The sequence below is a fragment of the Anopheles maculipalpis genome, chromosome 3RL, assembly GCF_943734695.1.
Source record: "Anopheles maculipalpis chromosome 3RL, idAnoMacuDA_375_x, whole genome shotgun sequence".
Taxonomy (NCBI): Eukaryota; Metazoa; Arthropoda; class Insecta; order Diptera; family Culicidae; genus Anopheles; species Anopheles maculipalpis.
Window position 1 is genome coordinate 16402814 of NC_064872.1, and position 17674 is coordinate 16420487.

A 17674-nucleotide genomic window follows, 5' to 3' on the forward strand; every position below is an offset into this window, starting at 1 on the left:
TTTTTACATATCACATTTTCACTGCGTGCGCGTGTTTTTGTGTGCGTTGGTGGCTTAGTGTGTTTCCAGTGTTCATAGTTTTTTATGGTACTTTGTTTTTCTTTGCTATTGTAAGCTCATCTTGCTTCTCTGGCTCCCTTCCTCCGTACTCCACCTATTGCTACTGCTGACTTTCGCATCCGCTTTTGCTATTGAAATTGTCACATTGAACGGGCAAATGAAAGAGTCTTGTAGACCGAAGGCAGTACAATAAATAAATGTTGCATAAATTAATTCCACCAGCGGCTGAGAAGGGTGTGCATCCTTCCGTTTCCTGCGTTTGAAGCCAACCAACACGTGGAGCTGAAGAACGTGGAGCATAATTCTTTTTCCGCTTCGTGATTCCTATGTATGGTCCTGTGAGTCACAACCATTCCACTCGAAATGGCATCCTTTCGCGCCCTCGAGTTCTGTGACTTGGATGCTCTTTATGTGCTCTTTAACGGATACATTGGCAATCCTACTGGCTCTGCTCTGTGCCGCTCTAATCAGCTCTCAGCTGCAGGACGTTGCGGAAGGATTACGTAGAAATTTGTGTAATGTGCGATATCCAATCGACCGTGTTGGCAACCCGATGGTAGATACCCGGTTGACCTCTGGTGGCACAGGAATAGCCCGCGGATACGATGCCTGTTGAAGTGTGAAGAATGCAATAGTTAGTGTCGGTGTGTGATGTTCTCTTCGCACTCTTTCTGGTGCACTGTTTTCTCACTCACCGATTAAATACCATCGGCCAGTCTTCTCGTGCATCAACGGTCCACCGGAGTCACCCTGGCAGGAGTCTTTGCCACCGCCTCGGTATCCAGCGCACAGCATCTCCGGGTAGATGACAACGTTGATGCCGTTCGAGCGATGCCATCGTTCGCAAACCCTGGTGAAAGGGGAGAGCATGAATGCAAGTTTGTTTAGTTTGGAGGGGTTTTAGTAAAGCTGTAGCTTTGTCTTGAAGTTTTCGAGCAATGTATTTAATATCTAGAATGTATTGCAGTATACAGCAAATCCGTATCATAAAACCTAGCACGGAAAGGAAAAAAGCTTATACCCGCGAGCTTCAAAACAAAATCCTCCTACCGAGAGAACAGATAACATTTCGCTAAGAGGATAAAGCCCAGCCATACGTTAAGCAATACTTACCGATTATCAAGCACCGGGACGTCGACCGCCTGTAGCGTTTTGGGTCTCAGCCGCGAACCAGGATTCAGTGCACCCCAGCCGGCCGCCCAGCCAAACTTTCCGAGGAAATCTTCATTCTTCTCCGGCAAACAGATGGGGGCTGACGTACACGGAAACGAAAACAGAACGTAGCGTACGCACGACGTACAGTTCGACGGCCGAACCGGTCCGGGTTTTCCGAGGGCAAAGGGTTCGCAGGCAGTTTGTTGAAAGAGAAGTTTTGTTTTCGTAAGGGATTCGTTTGTTTGTTTGTTTCCGTAGCGAGATTCAGTTAGATAGACATCACGCAGCGGTTGGAAGTAGATTTTGCACCGAGAAATAGGGAATACAGAATGGTTGGAAGAAAGAAAATAGGGATGTAAAAAAAATCGATCGAAATTTTGCGAAATGGCAGCAACTTTTTCCATCAAAATCGGGCTAAGGAAACACAACTGCCTCACTTAGGGATGCGATTAGAAGTTATGAGAGGTGTGGAAGATTTTGGGATTATTGGAAAAGGTAAAATAGGATGAAGCATAATATATGGACGGGGTACTGTTTTTGCCGAGGGTCGGTTTCACTTTTTGTGTCGGGAATGATCCTCTTTCCTTTCACTAGACACGTTTGAAAATTGGATCCTGTTACACAATCTGGCGGCAATCTGAAGAGAAATGGGGAAAAAACACAAACCCACACAAACACACACACGCACACAGAGCCAAAAAGTGAAACTGACCCCCGACGAGAGGTCTTACCGATATGGGGCATAAAGTGCACCGTCCGCTCCAGCGTCAGTACGGCCACATCGAACCGATCGGCCTGGGGTGTGAATTTGAAGTACGGATGCACGTTGATCGTCCGCACGCCGAAGGTGTAGGCCGGCAGGGGCTCGACCGCCGAGTTGATCACGTAGTCGCCGAGGGTCACGTGCACCTGCCGTGGGGTCGCTCGCGCAACGCAGTGGCCCGCGGTCACCACGTGACGCCGCGAAATCAACGAACCCCCACATCTGGAAAGCATAGACCTGTGGTTTTAGAGTGTGTCGGAAAGAAAAAAAAAAAGGAGGTGCAGGCAGAACCCATAGCCATCACCGAATGGGAAAGGAAACGGGGAAAGGGATCAACGATCGGTCACGCACACGATCGGGGCAGCGAAAGGAGAACCATTGCAACATTGAGTGTGGAGTGCGTCAACGGTACGAAGGCGAAATGGTGCCATAGAAGCAAGAAACATCGAGCGTAATTGGTGTACAACGGAACAGTACGGGAAATTGGAAGGGATTGAGAAATGTAAGAAACCAAAACAAGGACAGCGAGTAAAACGACACAACGTCCCAACATAAAACGTGTAAGAAGAGTTTGAGATGAAGAAAAAAAGGAAAGGTGTAAGACACAAAAGGAGGAAAAACAAAAGAAACATGTTAGAGGATTAGTTTATGATTAGTAACAACAACATACTGATTAATGATGATAAGGAAACAAAAACACAACGTTCACAGATACACGAAAAATCGACTTGAAGCTGCGAAGGAACCGCAACGCCATCACGACCGACCGATCAAGTCGGCACCACGGACGACCACGACAACGCTGACTCCCGAAGAGAGCTGGTGAGAGTTAATTAGTGGTTATGTTAATGAAATTTTCCTCTTCAATTGGCAGCTGCAGTCCGAGCGGGCGGCACCGTTGCACCGTAGGCATCATTTTCGAGCCATTGTTGCACATCGTAGCCGTAATTGGTCGCGCTAGCTAAAGGTTCTACCAAGGCCAAGGGATCGGCTGCCGATGTTGATTAGTTTTTTTTGCGATTTGATTTGATGTCGTTTTATCTGCAGTGTATGAAGTGAAAGTCTTTCCTTAGGATTTGACACCCTGGCGGGTGCCGTAGCGTGACCGGATGCATCCATGAAAGATTGGGACATATTTTTTTCTCCCTGTTATGAACTAACGCTTATAAACTTTGGAAGTCTTTTGATGGGAAGTAGCGAAAAGCAAGATGTTAGAGTATTAGTTCATTATTAAGCTACATAAAGTCGCAGTCGAAATAATTAGGATGGATGGAATTTGGGACTACAGTGAGGATGCTTTTCTCAGAGCTCTTAGTATCCTTTTTCTTCCTGTTTGCTTTATGACCTAGCATGTCACACCGACCATCGAATGGGTCGCTAGATTTACGTAGCTGGTTAATCAGTCTTCACTACGGAGGGATGGTCCCGATGGGATTTAAACTCTGGTCCAGTCGTGTGAGGATTTGGCCCGCTGTCTCCTATCAGTGTACCGTCCATGTTTAGGTATCTAAGTGCTGCATTTTTGCCTCAGCTGATATTTTCAGAGTCAAAACGGAACTGAGCTGCTTTTATTTTCTTCGTATAACATTAGGAATTATCAAATTTGAAAGTAAAGTAAATCGATCTATTCATTATTGGTTGTGGGGAATAAATAGCATATCTCGGTTTGTTCCCATAAGACAAGGGTAAGCGTCGAGCCATAGTCATCAATTATTGGCACACATAGTTTGCAATTGTTGCGGCCGAGTTTTAGTCATTAACACAGTTGGTAGCCTGTACAAGATTTTGCTGAATCGTTTCTCTTATTTCATCAGCGCCAACACCCTCAGCGGCCCCACTAAGAAATCCGGAGCTTCGTGGGTGTGATGTACGGATAGGTGACCGCAAATTTGAAGTCGTCCAAAACTTCACCGCATTGAGACGGAGTTGCGCGATGCTGGCAGCTAGCCGGCCATTTTACAGCCTGAGAAAACATCTCATCTCAGAAAACCTGTCGCGACGGTCGAAGCTGGGACTGTATCGTACCTTTATAGTCCCATTACTCACATACGCCTCTGAGATATGGACCCTGTCCAAAACAGACGAAGCCCTCTTAGCTGCGTCCGGGAGGAAGATGCTCAGAAGAATTGGCTGTAAGACGGTCTGCACGAACGGTATGACGACCACATAGTCGTGCAGCGAATTAGGCTCGCCAGGCTCCGATGGGCTGGTCAAGTTATACGCATGGCACCGGACGACCCAGCTCAGAAAGTCCTTTAAGGTCGTCCACATGGACAGAGGAGGAGTGGCAGGCCCAGATTGAGGTGGTAGGATGGCGATTGGCGGACAACGAAAAATCAAGTACTTAAAGCTCGAGGCTGGTGGATAATAACAAAAAAACCTTGCCAAAATTGTAGTCAAAGATTATTATGTGTTATGAAGAATTAGCTAATAAAAGAATAATTTTAAAGTCAATTTTAAAAATTGCAATATTGATAGTCCTTTTTATATTTACTAAAGAACGGCCAAGTCGTATCGCTAAAATTGTTTATCCTATCACACGATGAATTGTACAACATAAATTGCAAAAGATTGAACGATTTATTAAAAATATAAGATCGCAAACATCATCACGTGAAAGTACCAAAACCAGCGTTTTTTCGACGACTTTTGGCATTAAACTGCTGTAAAAAATGGCCATTCCATGTTGATCCTAGCTCGTCAAACATTTGAAGGGAACACTGTTTGCTCTGGAGTCTTGCTGTTAATTTCTCGTGCCAACTTAAAACTATCTTTACTCCTGTGTTTGTCCACAGTAATGATCTCATAGTGCCGCCCCACTCGACCATTTGCACACCACTTGCGCAAATTAATCAAACACACACACCCACCCGTCCAAAGGGAAAGCCTCCGGGCTAGACCCACTCCACATCTTCCGGATTGCTAGTTGTGCTGGCAAAATATTTTAGTTACTCGTACGATTGATGCAATCGAAACTGTTTACTTAATTGAAGTAATTTTCTACCGAATCAACTTCCTTCCATTTGGGTAAGCCACACCGTGCGGAAGCATTTTCACCGCTTTCTCGAACCAACCCGTGTTCATCCGGTCTACCTTTGGGCGACGGCGGCCCGGGCGAGTGTGCAAACAAACAAGCAGCCGTATCCAAATGCAAATGAAGCCTCTCGTTGTGCCACAAGACAACCATTTTGCAGTAAATCCGTGTCAGCTGACTGTGCTAAGCTGCTATCCGCTCCATCGTGTACACCCGCTCGCGGAAACATGCCGTCGGAACTGTGCCACACTTAGTGTGTGTCCTACCCGGGAGCTAATTCTCCTTGCTTCCGGCACTCCAACCCGGTTTCCTCTGTCTATGGCCGCTTCTTCTTAGCGCGGCGTAGCAAATTTGGCTGAATTTAGTCGGTCACCGTGTGGGGGGCTGGCGTGGGTGGCTGCGGTGTACAAAAGCAAACGCACTCGAAACTTTCGATTTCCGAGCCGAGAGGGTTCACTTTCTTCTCGCAGCATCCGCATCCCCCGGATGGTGAGGGAGTGCAAGATTTCACCCGAAGGAAGGTCGAGAAAACGGAACCAAAACCCGAAATCGGTGTCAGAGGCTATTTTACATGGTTTCGGCTCATGTGGGTCATGTAAAAATGTTGGCACCGTTGACATTATTTCCCTCGCCCCGGGGATTGCAGCTCCCCCGTACGTACCACACAACCACCAACCCAAAACGAGCGAATTGGTTCATTCTTGCACGAGAGTATGGCGAAAGGGCGACAGCGTTTTGCATGTCTCGAAATGGAGCAAAAGTGCATTACCATAAATCTCTTACGTCCGGGTTAAGGCAATGTACACACGTACTAAACACACACACACATAAATGGGTTAAACAGAATTGGGATCTGGGTGGAAAACACGGTACACGATGGGTCTGGCTACTGAAGCTAAAAGAAAGGACAACAACATTACCTCGAGGAACCTATCCGGATGTACGCCTGCCAGGGAAAGGAGCCGAATCCAGCATCATCTCCACCGACGATCCGCCGCTGGGCTGTCTGCTTTGCTAACGATATTCCGCAACCTGTGCTCCCCGACGGGTGATGGGGGAGAAAGAGAGAAAGAAAATACAAAACCAAAAACATTTTAGACTTCAAACGTCAAACGGCTTTATTTGTTTCGGAAGATAAAACTGTCTTCACAAACGCAAAGAAACAAGATTGAAAAGGTCAAAACAAATCGTGCGTGGGGAAAATAGAACACAAACATGGAACATAAACAGAAAAGGCAATCAATAACAGTGAAACTGTGAGTACTGTCAGCCACAAGCAAGCTTAAGAATGCAAAACACAAGTGAACAAGTCTGTCAGTAAAGGGATGTGAGCGTTTGTTGTGATGGCGTTGTTTGTAGCTTGAGTTGAAAAGGAATTGAGTAAATGTGTGTAAGTGTGTGTTAGGTAATATGTTTATCAAGAGGTTAGTTTATCATAAATGAATACAAAAAATACATAAAATACAGTTTGATAATGTATGAAAAATGTAGAAATTATATTACAGGAAACAGGAAGTAAGCAAAACTTTTATTCTTCAAACCTATATTAGTATTTATTTACAAAATGCTGTTGGGGAGTAGACATCAAGGCCTTTAATTTGCAGCAAAAGAGAGCCGCAAAGAAATTGAAATGGAATTTGTAGGACATTATCATCCATTCTAATTGATCCTGAAGCTATTTATTAATTTCCGATTTGAGGCACGTTAAAGACTTCAACTATCTTTAAGTTCATATGTACAAGTGTTGAGGACCCAAAAATTATAAATGCAAACATTAGGCCTTCATTGCAACAAACCGTCAAAGACCACCTGTACTTTGATCTGCCAATCGCTGCCAAAACACCAATCCCACCATCACACCTTGCCACGTGAAAGTAAACTCAAACAATCAACTATACGATCGCATCGAACAACACCCGCTGACCAACTGCGATCACAGGGTGCCCTGTGACAATTACCAAACCACGGCGCCGTGTTCAGTTACGGCGATCAAGTTGATGTAGCAACGTGTGAGGAAGAGAAAGCTTTCCTTGTTAGATAACTACGGGCACTGCCTAAATCGCTATCGCTTTACCCAAAGTGATGTCAAATCGGTTTCATTACCGTTCCCCAACGATTGGGACCGGCCCGACCCAGTGAGCGTGCTCACGTAATGGCGCCTAAAGAAGAAAATCGTTTCATATGTTTCTCGGCGCTTCCATGGGGGGACAGCGAACGATCGGTTTGGATGGAACTAATGAGTAGTACATTGGTGTTTCATTTTTCCGCATCATTTGCAATGTCCTTAATGAAGGATCGAATTAAGGTGACCGTAAATGGGAGGAGGATCACATAGTAACCGGTGGTATAATGAGGAATCGTGTAATGGTCGCCATCAAGTCCAATTCAATACGGGTAAATACGTTCTTAAAGCTATCTTTCTCCATCTCTTCCATCACATAACCGCATGCAACCCAACCTTTTGTCAGCGATCGCCTTGTGTTTTTTAAAGTTTAAAGTGAAAACCCTCAAGTTGTCCGTTGTTGTTAAAGTGTCTGTCTAGTGTTGCCATCAGGTGATACAGTAAGGACACTACCAATAACCAGGATTCCATTCCGTGACTTGGATCGGGGAGGATATAATTTCCGCGCGAGTGTGTGTGTGTATACATGTATTGGGTTGGGTTGGGTGAGATAAAAAAAAACACGGGAAAATGGGAACAAACTCTTACTCGAACCCAGCAGCACGCGAAACGTCACACATCACGAATCGGTGCAGTTTTTTTGTTTTTGTTTTTTTTAGATCGAATGTAGTCACACTCACTGGGATCGTTCTGCACCGGACCGTACTCGAGGGCGGGCACGTTCGTTAGGTCGACGGCCGTACTCGCATCGATGCCGATGTTGGCCGATTTCGCCGTCCGATGGCAGCATCCCTTCAGCATTCCGCCACACGTGCCCTGCAGCAGCCCGCCGGACATCCAGCAGAGCAGGAAGAACTCGCACGTACCACCCTCGTGCTGGCACTGTAGCTCGCTTCTGACACCGCGATTGTTACCACCGTCACCACCGACTAGATTGAAGTCTGGGAGTTAGTTATTGTTGCTGTGGTGATTCTATGTTGCTGATGATGATTGCTGTTGTTGTTGCGTTGGTTTCACGGGTTGTTGATGTTGACGTATATTTGGTTTTGTGTTTTGTGTGTCGTGTGTGAGAACGTAGATCATGTGGCTGGTCGTCCGTGTTTCTGAGCACAGCACCGAGCAAGAAGTAATCCATAGGATTCATTACTAAAACTTTTGCCGAGCCAACAACGAGCAGCATTGTATAGAAACGATTATAATTCAATTATAGTTCAATCAATGTCAAGAACACTAATTCAGATTACTGAATAATCAAGGATTCAAGAAGCATACTCGTTAAATATCTATTAACATTCAGCCAGGACCGAAAGCCATGGTTGTCGTGAGAAAAAACGTTCAAATGTTTTCAACACTGGATCAGAGGTTTCATCCCGCAACAACCTACTACAAACTACATCTTCAATTCCAAATTCTTATGTTACAAAAATCGACAAATTAAACTGAAATTGATGGAACAAATTATAAAAAAAGATACTTTTGATGTGTCTATTTTTGAACATAATTATTGGATATTTGCTCGGTGCTGCTGCTCGTCCAGATGTTCTGATTTTCGTGTATTCCTTCGATGGTCATCGTTTGAAAGAAATGCATCCTAACCAGGGATAAGTTATTCGTAACACCACTCGAACTTTTCCCAGTGCCAGCAATCATTGGGTCCGACCCATTGGTCTGGAGATGATTTGTAGAGATGACGTAGCACTAGACAATGCATAATCATGGTTCAGATAAAACCGGTTCAGAGTGTGTGTGTGTGCGCTACAAATCCCTTTCGATTGTGCAAAACATAAACAAACAAATACACGCACGCACGTACATACTGGAGCATAGGGTGGAACCGTCCCATCGCTTCCCCTTCCGTTACGTCCGGTCGGTTAAATGTCCGTCCCCGTCCGCTCGATTACACGGACCACTGCACAACGCTCGTTCGTTCGCGCGTGCGTGCATTCGCAAAAAGAAATGTAGACGCTCGATGGCCGAGTAGGTTTTGTATTACATAAAACGTTGCATACTTCGTCTTTCCTACCACCAGTCATCTCTCTCTCTCTCTCTCTCTCTCTCTCTCTCTCTCTCTCTCTCTCTCTCTCTCACACACACACACACAACACAATCCCTTTCCCTCGCATCGTCTTCACTGTTGCAGTGCGTCCTTCTTCAGCAGTTACCTTCTCCGTGTAGGGTCAAACAACCGCTCACTTTCCGCGACGCCCCGTATCGCCGCGCGGCGGCGCGCGCTTCCTTTCACGAATCACTCTCACTTTCATTTGCTTGGTTTGGTTACTCTTTTTCCATCCTTCCGCTGGCAGCCGGCTGGCCCGAAGCTGACCGGGTTCGACTTTTTTTCTTTCGTTGTTCGAACGGACCCTTCCGCGAGACGGTCTGTGACGCGGGGACCGGTTTTTCCGAGCTTTAAATTGATCCATTCTGGCACAGAAAGCAGCAGGAAAGGTGACCAGGGATGACGAGCACTATTGGCTTTGCCACGTGCTTGGGTGTGGGGTTTGGTGTGACGAAGGAGACGGAATGGACTCAGATTGGGTTGCAATTGGTGGTTGGCGATTTTTGGCAAACTTTAGGAACATTTGTTACGATGAAAACTAAATTGATTCTAAATGAATGCACTATTTGCATAAAATAATGAGACATTCGATGTGATTTCTTTTAAAAAAAGCATCCTTTTCCTGGGGAATATCGAAGAATAAGCATAATTAGCTCAACAAATTAAAACCAACTGAAACGAAACGCGACGTAATGGACAAACAAGCAATTTTTCCAGCTTCCTGCTGATTGATTTTAATCTCCTGTTCAATTGCAATAAAATCATTAACGGATAGCAATTTATGCGCCGGCCTTGTCATAAACCGGTAGCCTGTCCGCTAAATGCGATCTCCTTTTCGCAGGGATGCAATTTTGCAAAGTATAGGTTTTCATCCGCACCCCGCCCGACCACATCGTGGCGGCGCCGTTAGTCGGAAGGCTCTTGAGCGCCGTTGTTGTGCACTTAAAGAGCGAAAGTTTAATTAAGTTTTATAACGATCGAAGCATAGCGAAAGAAAAACTTAAAAAAATAAAATGAAAACCCGGGAAAGATAACGCTACAAAAACTGCATCCCTTTCTCTTCCTCATTCCTGCCCGATGCGGGAGAGCAAACCAAGGGGGACCGGGGCGTGCGCTAAACTATTCTCCATCGCCCGATAACGACCCATTTCCTTCCTGTGGGCTTTTGCACAACGAAGCAGAAAACTGTGCCGAACGGACGTTAAGTACCGCGTGCCACAAGTGCCAGGAGTTCCTCGTTCGAGATGTTTGACTTTTTTTTTTCGTTACGTTACGGACACTCTGCACGTTGGTGCTGATCGTTTGCCAAACGACGAGCGACCACGATGTGGTGTATTTATTTATTTATTATCATAGGTTTTTTTTCATCTCTCGCTCTCTGCATCGTAACTCTTCCGCGAAAGGTGTTCGCGCGCTCGAAATCGTGACAAATGCTTCGGGCAAACATTATGCAATGGGGAAAAAGCGTAGCAAGAAACAGCTGGATTGCACGTACGATTGGCTATGCGTCAGAAGTGGCCTTGTTTATGTGATCGAATGGCGCCGGTTTCAGTTCCGGAACTGAACCTGGTAATTTTGTACCGCGTGAGGCTATTTTGTACATGTGTGTGTGCGTGTGTGTGTGTGTTTATGAGTAGGATGCTGCGTGCTTCCTCGTAATCATTAAAGCTTAAGCATTTCACCAATATGAGTTTAAGGGAGAACGAGCGATGGAGAGGAAGTTATTCAAATGTGAACACAGAATCCATTTTTAAAGGTGTCCCATAGCTTTTGTGCTTTTTTTAAGCCTTTATGTCTGTCCGTCTGTCTTTCATGAAAGTATGTTCTGTCGATAATGTAAAGAAGTATTGTATTTCCTTTGTTGTAATTTTTAAGCCTTTCTTTTGAATCTTTTAATTACTTTTAAGTTTTGATTTGAAATTTGAAAATGTTCTGTTCGATATTTGCAACCAAAATACGAAGTTCATCTGGTCTGCAGCCAGCACCATTGGAGTTTTTTTTAGCGTAAGCTCAAATAGAAAGACAAATTACGAAATTATTTAACAAAATTTTCGCTCGTATGATAAACCCTTTCGACATATTAAAAAAAAAGTTAAGTTTGACGGCACATCGCCGTATTTTCAACACCTTAAAACTTAAGTTGACATAACCTGACGGAAATTAACATCCGTACTGTGGCTTTTCTTCTTTATTTTTTGACTTATAAGCCCTTTCGATAAGAACCATAAATTTTATGTTACAAACGTCCACTATGTCCAGACGAAACGGGTCATCTGAACTATGGATTAAAGTTTCACTAAGATAAGGACTCAAATCAATAAAGCATTGTACAACATTGTTGCGCGGTTCGAATCTGCCCCTGACTGTTTTCTAAAATGAGAACATCACTGAAGTCAATGCTTAAAATGATCGTCAGGATGACCTTCTCTCTATCTTCAACTCATTCGCTCACGTGGAACACAGAAAGAGTTCAAAACCAAATTATTTAATTACGTTTTCATTCTTTCTTTGTATAATAAAAAATACTTAAAAATTGCTAGGAAAAAAATTCAGATCGTAATGCCATGAAAAAATGTTGAAAATACGTCCAACTTGTAATGTCCAAGACGTCGTTTCTGAACAAATCTTGAACATATGGTTACAAAGAGTGATATAATTAGTTCTCAATCAACGTCTCCAATGAAGCAAAAAATGCATTTAAAAAAGCCAAGCAATAACATTAAGAAACAGTCAGTTTTAAGCATAATTCAAAATACCACGACTTCTTGCCTGGATTGCAAGAGGTATGGGAAGTATTTAATTTCGTTTTGCCGTCATGGCAAGTATGTAGAACTGCATTGCAACACCTCGTGCACTGCAAGCTTTCACTCAATCGCATTTCATACCAATCTGCAACGTGTGAAAATCCATCAGCCGCAATAAGCTTAATTGAACGGGGCTACTAACGAATTACTAACCCCCTTAGTCACGTGAAATGGGAGCAAAAGTCTTAAAAATTGTTTACACCCTCCACTTGCCAACTTTGGTTTCCCATTGAGGCGTTCTTGCAGCAATTTTGAATTTACAAAATTTTTCATATCTCGTCATCGCTACACAATTCTGCTTGCAGTTGGCCCTTTTATGGGTTTCAGTAAAATTGAATTTAGTTCATTTTCCACGACCCACGACGAAATGGACGGTTAGCAGGAGTGGTTTGAAAGTTATGAATTGTTTTTTTGTAGCTTTTTTTTTTTGCTTGATGCTTGCACAGAAAGCTCCCTCAAGTTCTTTTTACAGCAAAAGAAAGAGCGAATTAGAAGCAAAAATAGCTTTCTCCACGTATTAGAATGTTTGAAAATGAAATGATGACGCGTATCGTCATTCTCGCTGTTTTTTTTCGTACCAATCTTCGTGGCAAAAAAAAAGTAAGATGGCACACGCCGTCCAAAATCGTTACGCAACGAGCGCCTCAGAAAGTGTATCAAAACCTACGCCAGGGAGCATAAGAAACAAAGCAGCAAAAAAAGGCCGATAAAAGCTTTACGATTTATTGTTGCGCGTCGTTCATTATGTTTTTATGTAGCACTTTGTTCCAGTTAGCCTCCCGGCCTGCTGGCCCGATGGCCCGCGGCGATGCTTTTACTCGGTGCGAAACCTTTTGGGCGCACATTTTTTCGCGAGCCAGCCTTCCCAACGATGAGTTTGGTGCGCGAAACGAAATCCGAAGTGTGTTTGGATAATTTAATAAGCGACTCGTTTCGTTTCCTCGGCTTATCACGGCCCAATCGCCACAGTGCAGGCCGTGCAGGTGTTGGTGCGATGATTACATGATGCGCACAAACCGGTTGGTGGCGCGTGAATAGCTGAGGCAGGACCAAACAGGGGGGAGGGAAGAAAATTTCACCGGAAAAATCAATAAGCCCAAACGGTAGCTGTCCATCCGGAAGGCGAAGTAGTGGCCACAGAAAACCCCCCACCAGAGGAGAAGAGAAGAAAACAAGATAAAACAGAAAGCAAATCAAGGCGAAGCGGGGAAAAGAAAAACCCGCTCGACAAACGCCAAAACCCATCGGAAGCAGCCAATTTACGGGGACGAAATGGAATCGAATTGGGCACCCCGATGGTGCGATAATACACATCCGGCGTGAACACACGTCGTGAGGAGCTGGGCAGCGACTCCCACCCGCACCACAGCTGACCGCAGCTGATAACGGTGCCGATGACATAATCAGTCACGATTTCGTTGGAAAAAGTTGCCCACGGAACCAGTTTCCGTTGCGGTTACGGTGGGCAAGGGCGCGCGGTGAGACGGAAGGGGCTGCAGCTTGTGCAGCGCTGTTCATCTCCACCTCATCTTCGCCGTTGCGGTGGCGTCGCGTCATCGACGACAAAATAGCAACTTTCACTCCATATTTTATCCACCGAAACGAGCGAAACGAACCTCATCGGTCGGCGTGAGCAATGTGGCCGCCGGCAGGGTTCATCGCATTGCACGAGATGTGCAGCGAAAAGGGGGGTAAGTGCATCCCATTGCAGCGAGACGATGAATGTCACGAGAATGATACGCGGGAAACGTCCAAATGCAGTGCGGATGGCACTGCGGGAAGCGATTCCGTCAAAGAGCTTTGTTGCGTGTGGGGAGAGATAATCGTGATGGAAGACAGTTGGGCATCTAGGGGATGATACGTAACGATGCACATATGGTGTAATAGCGGAGAAGCAGTAAAAGTGCAGTTTAGCCTTTTCCGAGCTAACGATGGACCATTCTACAGATCAGCCATCTGAACTTTTATGTGAAGTCATTATGTAGGATCTTTCTGATTGGTGTTGCTTGCTCAGACAGCGTTTGCTCGTAATTTTGGATGCACAAAGAGTTGAGAACTTATTTTATGAAGGGCGCATGTTCTTGATGGTATAACTTTAAATTTAAATTTCAGTTTCAATAGAGGAAGTCCAATGAATTTTTTTTGTGGTATAAATTATACTGTGTAATAATATGAAGTTCATGTTTCCAAAAATGAGAGTTCCTCCAATCGCTACAATTGGTAAATCATGAACCATTCCACCAACATCGCCACTACTTCAGTTGAAATTGGAAACAAATTGTTTCTTTGTTACCAAATAACACATCCATAAAGCGCTTGGCAAATGTTTGCCGTCAGAAAAAAAAGCATATCCATTTAATGTAAGACACTAAACAATCGAATGTTTCTTTGTGTTTGTTTTTGTTGTTTCTGAAGATTTGTGTGTGTGTGTGTCCATAATTTTTTTTTGTACGCTCTTCATCCCAACCGCACGGTGTTCGTTGTTCATCCATCCGCCCGAAACGAATGCGGAGAAAGTATTTTAAGTGTAGCAATATAACGCCTTTCGCGCTGTGTTTAAGCAATCTGCTGCCACCATCCGAATGCAGGCACGGACTTTGTCTGGACCTCTCGGTTGGCTTAGCCGCCAAGTGCCGCGTGGTTGTGTAAGAAATCATCGACGGAAAAAGCCTGGGCCCTGGCACTACAAAGTTCACGCCATTTGCGATCGCTCACCCGAGGAAAACTGAACCCAAAGGTACCAGCCTTCACACTGTAACACCATTTTACGAGGTGGAAAGATTAAGCTATAAAGATTAATTTTCTCCCTGGGAGTTCGGCAGAATGGAAGCGAGGTTGGAAGGAGTTGAAGGTGGATTTTCCATTCGGAAAATGAAAAGTTTAATGCGAGGTTTTTCAATGCTAGGTAACAAAACTGTAGTCGAATTGTAGCGCTCTGACTGCTGAAAGAGGCTGCTACCAAAGTTTGGTGCGTTGAGTTCGTTACTCAAAACACACTTGCATGAGTTGTTATATTTATAAAAGCCCGGGAGCAAGCAGGTTCGTTTCATTTCACCTAGTTTGCTGCAACGAGCATAAGAGGATTTGTGATGGCGTTTCGCTCTGGTTCTAATGCAGCTTTGCAATGCTGTTTGTTTAGCGGGTTATGCCAGCAAACGATCGTTCAGTGATCGGCAGCAGTAAGTCTATTGCCCATTTAGATAGTAACATTCATTTTTCTATACATTTTACAGTGTCGAAAGAGTGGCTTAGTAATACATAGGGCGACAGAAGCGTTTGGAAACTCGGAAGGCAACTTTTCTAGTGCGTGATGGATGATCGATGAGAATGAATAATGGATTCAAGAGGAGTGATATTATTTACCAATGATGAATGAATGAGATATGTATGAAGCTCTTATTCCTATCACAAATGTACCCCAATTTGAAAGCTCATTGTACACCATCATAGGCAACAGTAACCAAAAAAAGGACTAAGAATAAGATGAGATGAGTTGTCGAGATGCGATGAATCGTTGCATGATCCTGAACTAAGGCCACAACCCGTTACAGTCATCTTTAGAATCTGTACAGTTCCCAATAAAGGGCTAAGAAAGAATGAGTGAACATTGCATGAATATGACACGGAAAAAAAACATTCTTTACAACCACATTAGCTTGTTCGCGAGCAGTTGCTTCGTCGGAACAACAGTACGTGGACAACCCACTTCCCACAACAACAAAAAAAACGAAACACCTCTAGTAAAGAGACAGACAGAGGGAGGATAACACAAAGCCAAGAGAGAGGACTGGAAAAGAGCACACGCAAAATGAAAGTCGAGAGAGAAACGCTAAAAGGGTGATCGGCACTTACCACGATCTTTGCTGGTTGTCGCCGGCTCATCGTTGATGTCGTCCTGGTTGAACTCGTTCCGCACGTCCTGGATGGCGGCCAGCTCGTTCAACCCAAAGTTTTGGTCCCTGTAGGCACGGAACGTTAGCAATGCTCGGTTGCGGATCGGATGTGCTAGGGACGGATACTTACCGAAAGACGACATTATCTACCCCAAAGCCGGACGGACCGGAGGCGAGATCACCTTGCGGAAAGACAACGCGCGGTGAGCGAGTCTTCCAGAGCGGTTGATAAATCTTCTGATTCGGCTCGGTGTATAGCTTGGCCGGGAAGTAGGGTGGGGCCCGGTTCGGTTGGTAAGGGCTGTCGGTGTAGTAAGCTGGATCGAACGTACGGAAGTTTTTGCCTTCACCACCGAAAGCGTCCCCGAACGGACGCTGGATGGCCGTTACGGGACCGGAGACGTCACCAAACTTTGTGACATCGTCCCGAAACGGTTGCTTGACGTTCACGTTGCCGGGAAATTCGATCAGACGGCTTGGCCTCGGCAGAGACTCAGCGGGGCGCAGATCTATCGGCGCCGGTCGGTTAAAGTCCCGGAAGTATCGATTAGCGTACAGACTGCGGGAGAACTCGTCTGTTCCACGACCTTCGTGTGTGGGTTCTCCATCCACCGGTCCGTACTCATCAGCAGTACTGACAGGCTGCTGGAACAGTCCCAAGTTGTCACCGAGTGTAAGACTCTCCTCACTGTACCCTTGGGGAGTGAAACCGGTAGCTGCTTTTAGTGGACCCGGGAACTGAATGCCCGATCGCCGTGCTCCAATAACTGGCGTATCGGACCGTGCATACTCGTCACCATCCTGAGCTGCCTGATCTTGTTCTTGGTGCTGTTTTGAGCTTGTGTCCGGCACCTCTGGCTCATCATTATCGGTATCCTTTGGAGGGCGACTAGGACCGACGGGTTTCAGCTCGGATGGAATCGGTTGTGCTTCCTCCCGGTAAAAGTAGCTGATTGGAATAATCTTGTACCGATGTTGACGCTGTGCACGACTCACATTTTGATAGATTGGTTCTTGCTCGGGTGAGGGCAGTACCGACGCACCAGGCTGCTGGTCCAGCGCCAAACCAACGTCCGGGGCCACCTCATCCGAACGGCGCATTTGAAACGCTTTAGATCGCCGTCGCTGTATAGCAGCTCCATTCGGTGACTGTTGCGTTGGCTCGTCCGCTATCCGGAACGCTCCGAACGTACTCTGCAGATGGCGACTGTTCGGTGTCCGGCTGTCGATGTACCGGATGTTGTCCACGCGGGAAAAAAGCTGATGCGGGACGAGCAGGTTCCGAGCCGGTATGTTCCGACCGGTACTCCACGGACTAATCTGTTCGATGCGCAGCCCGAGCTCGGGATTGGTGAAGGTGCGCACCTGTGCATTTAGCTTGTTACTCTTACTGGTCGGTGACTCGATCGCATGGGCTAGCAGTATACCGGCAACGATCGTTAGGAGTCTCCATTTGGTAGGTCCTAACATTTTACCTCATTCGTGAACAAACACACACACACACGCACAACCCGCCAAAGGATACACGCGCACGAACCTGTACGCGACACACAAACACTCGCGCGCTCACACACAGACACAAACACACCACGCACACTGGAGGGAATGGGATTGTGGGTTCTTTGTCGCACGAGAATCGGTTCGTTAGTTTCTTCTGGCGGGTCGCGGAGTCGCGGAACTCGGTGTTGATTTTTCGCGATCCACTATTCTTTGATCTCCATTTATTTAGGGCTAACGGTTTAGCAAGGGTTAAAAGCAAAGAAAGGTTGAAACATTAAGTTTAATCA

The 17674-nt window shown here is 45.5% G+C and overlaps 1 protein-coding gene across 2 annotated transcripts; it reads right to left on the bottom strand.

The window, feature by feature from the left end:
* Positions 1 to 559: 559 nt before the first annotated feature.
* Positions 560 to 17436, bottom strand: LOC126564184 (uncharacterized). Of its 2 annotated transcripts, XM_050221149.1 has the most exons (8): positions 16018 to 17436; positions 15847 to 15953; positions 7815 to 8063; positions 5933 to 6044; positions 1947 to 2200; positions 1174 to 1312; positions 756 to 910; positions 560 to 669 (listed from the first exon to the last, which is right to left on the bottom strand). In XM_050221149.1, the coding sequence occupies exons 1-8, from the start codon at positions 17355 to 17357 to the stop codon at positions 560 to 562; spliced, it is 2466 nt and encodes an 821-aa protein (XP_050077106.1). In that variant the 5' UTR covers positions 17358 to 17436. The 2 variants fall into 2 exon arrangements, with proteins under 2 accessions (XP_050077106.1, XP_050077105.1); XM_050221148.1 differs by lacking the exon at positions 7815 to 8063.
* Between the last annotated feature and the right edge of the window lie 238 nt (positions 17437 to 17674).

Coding starts and splice junctions, on each gene's coding strand:
- LOC126564184 (XM_050221149.1), bottom strand. CDS start 17,357: ATGTTAGGACCTACCAAATGGAGACTCCTAACGATCGTTGCCGGTATA. Junction 6,045..7,814: donor TCCGGTGCAGAACGATCCCA/GTGAGTGTGACT, acceptor CGGGGAGCACAG/GTTGCGGAATATCGTTAGCA. Junction 670..755: donor TGGCCGATGGTATTTAATCG/GTGAGTGAGAAA, acceptor ACACTTCAACAG/GCATCGTATCCGCGGGCTAT.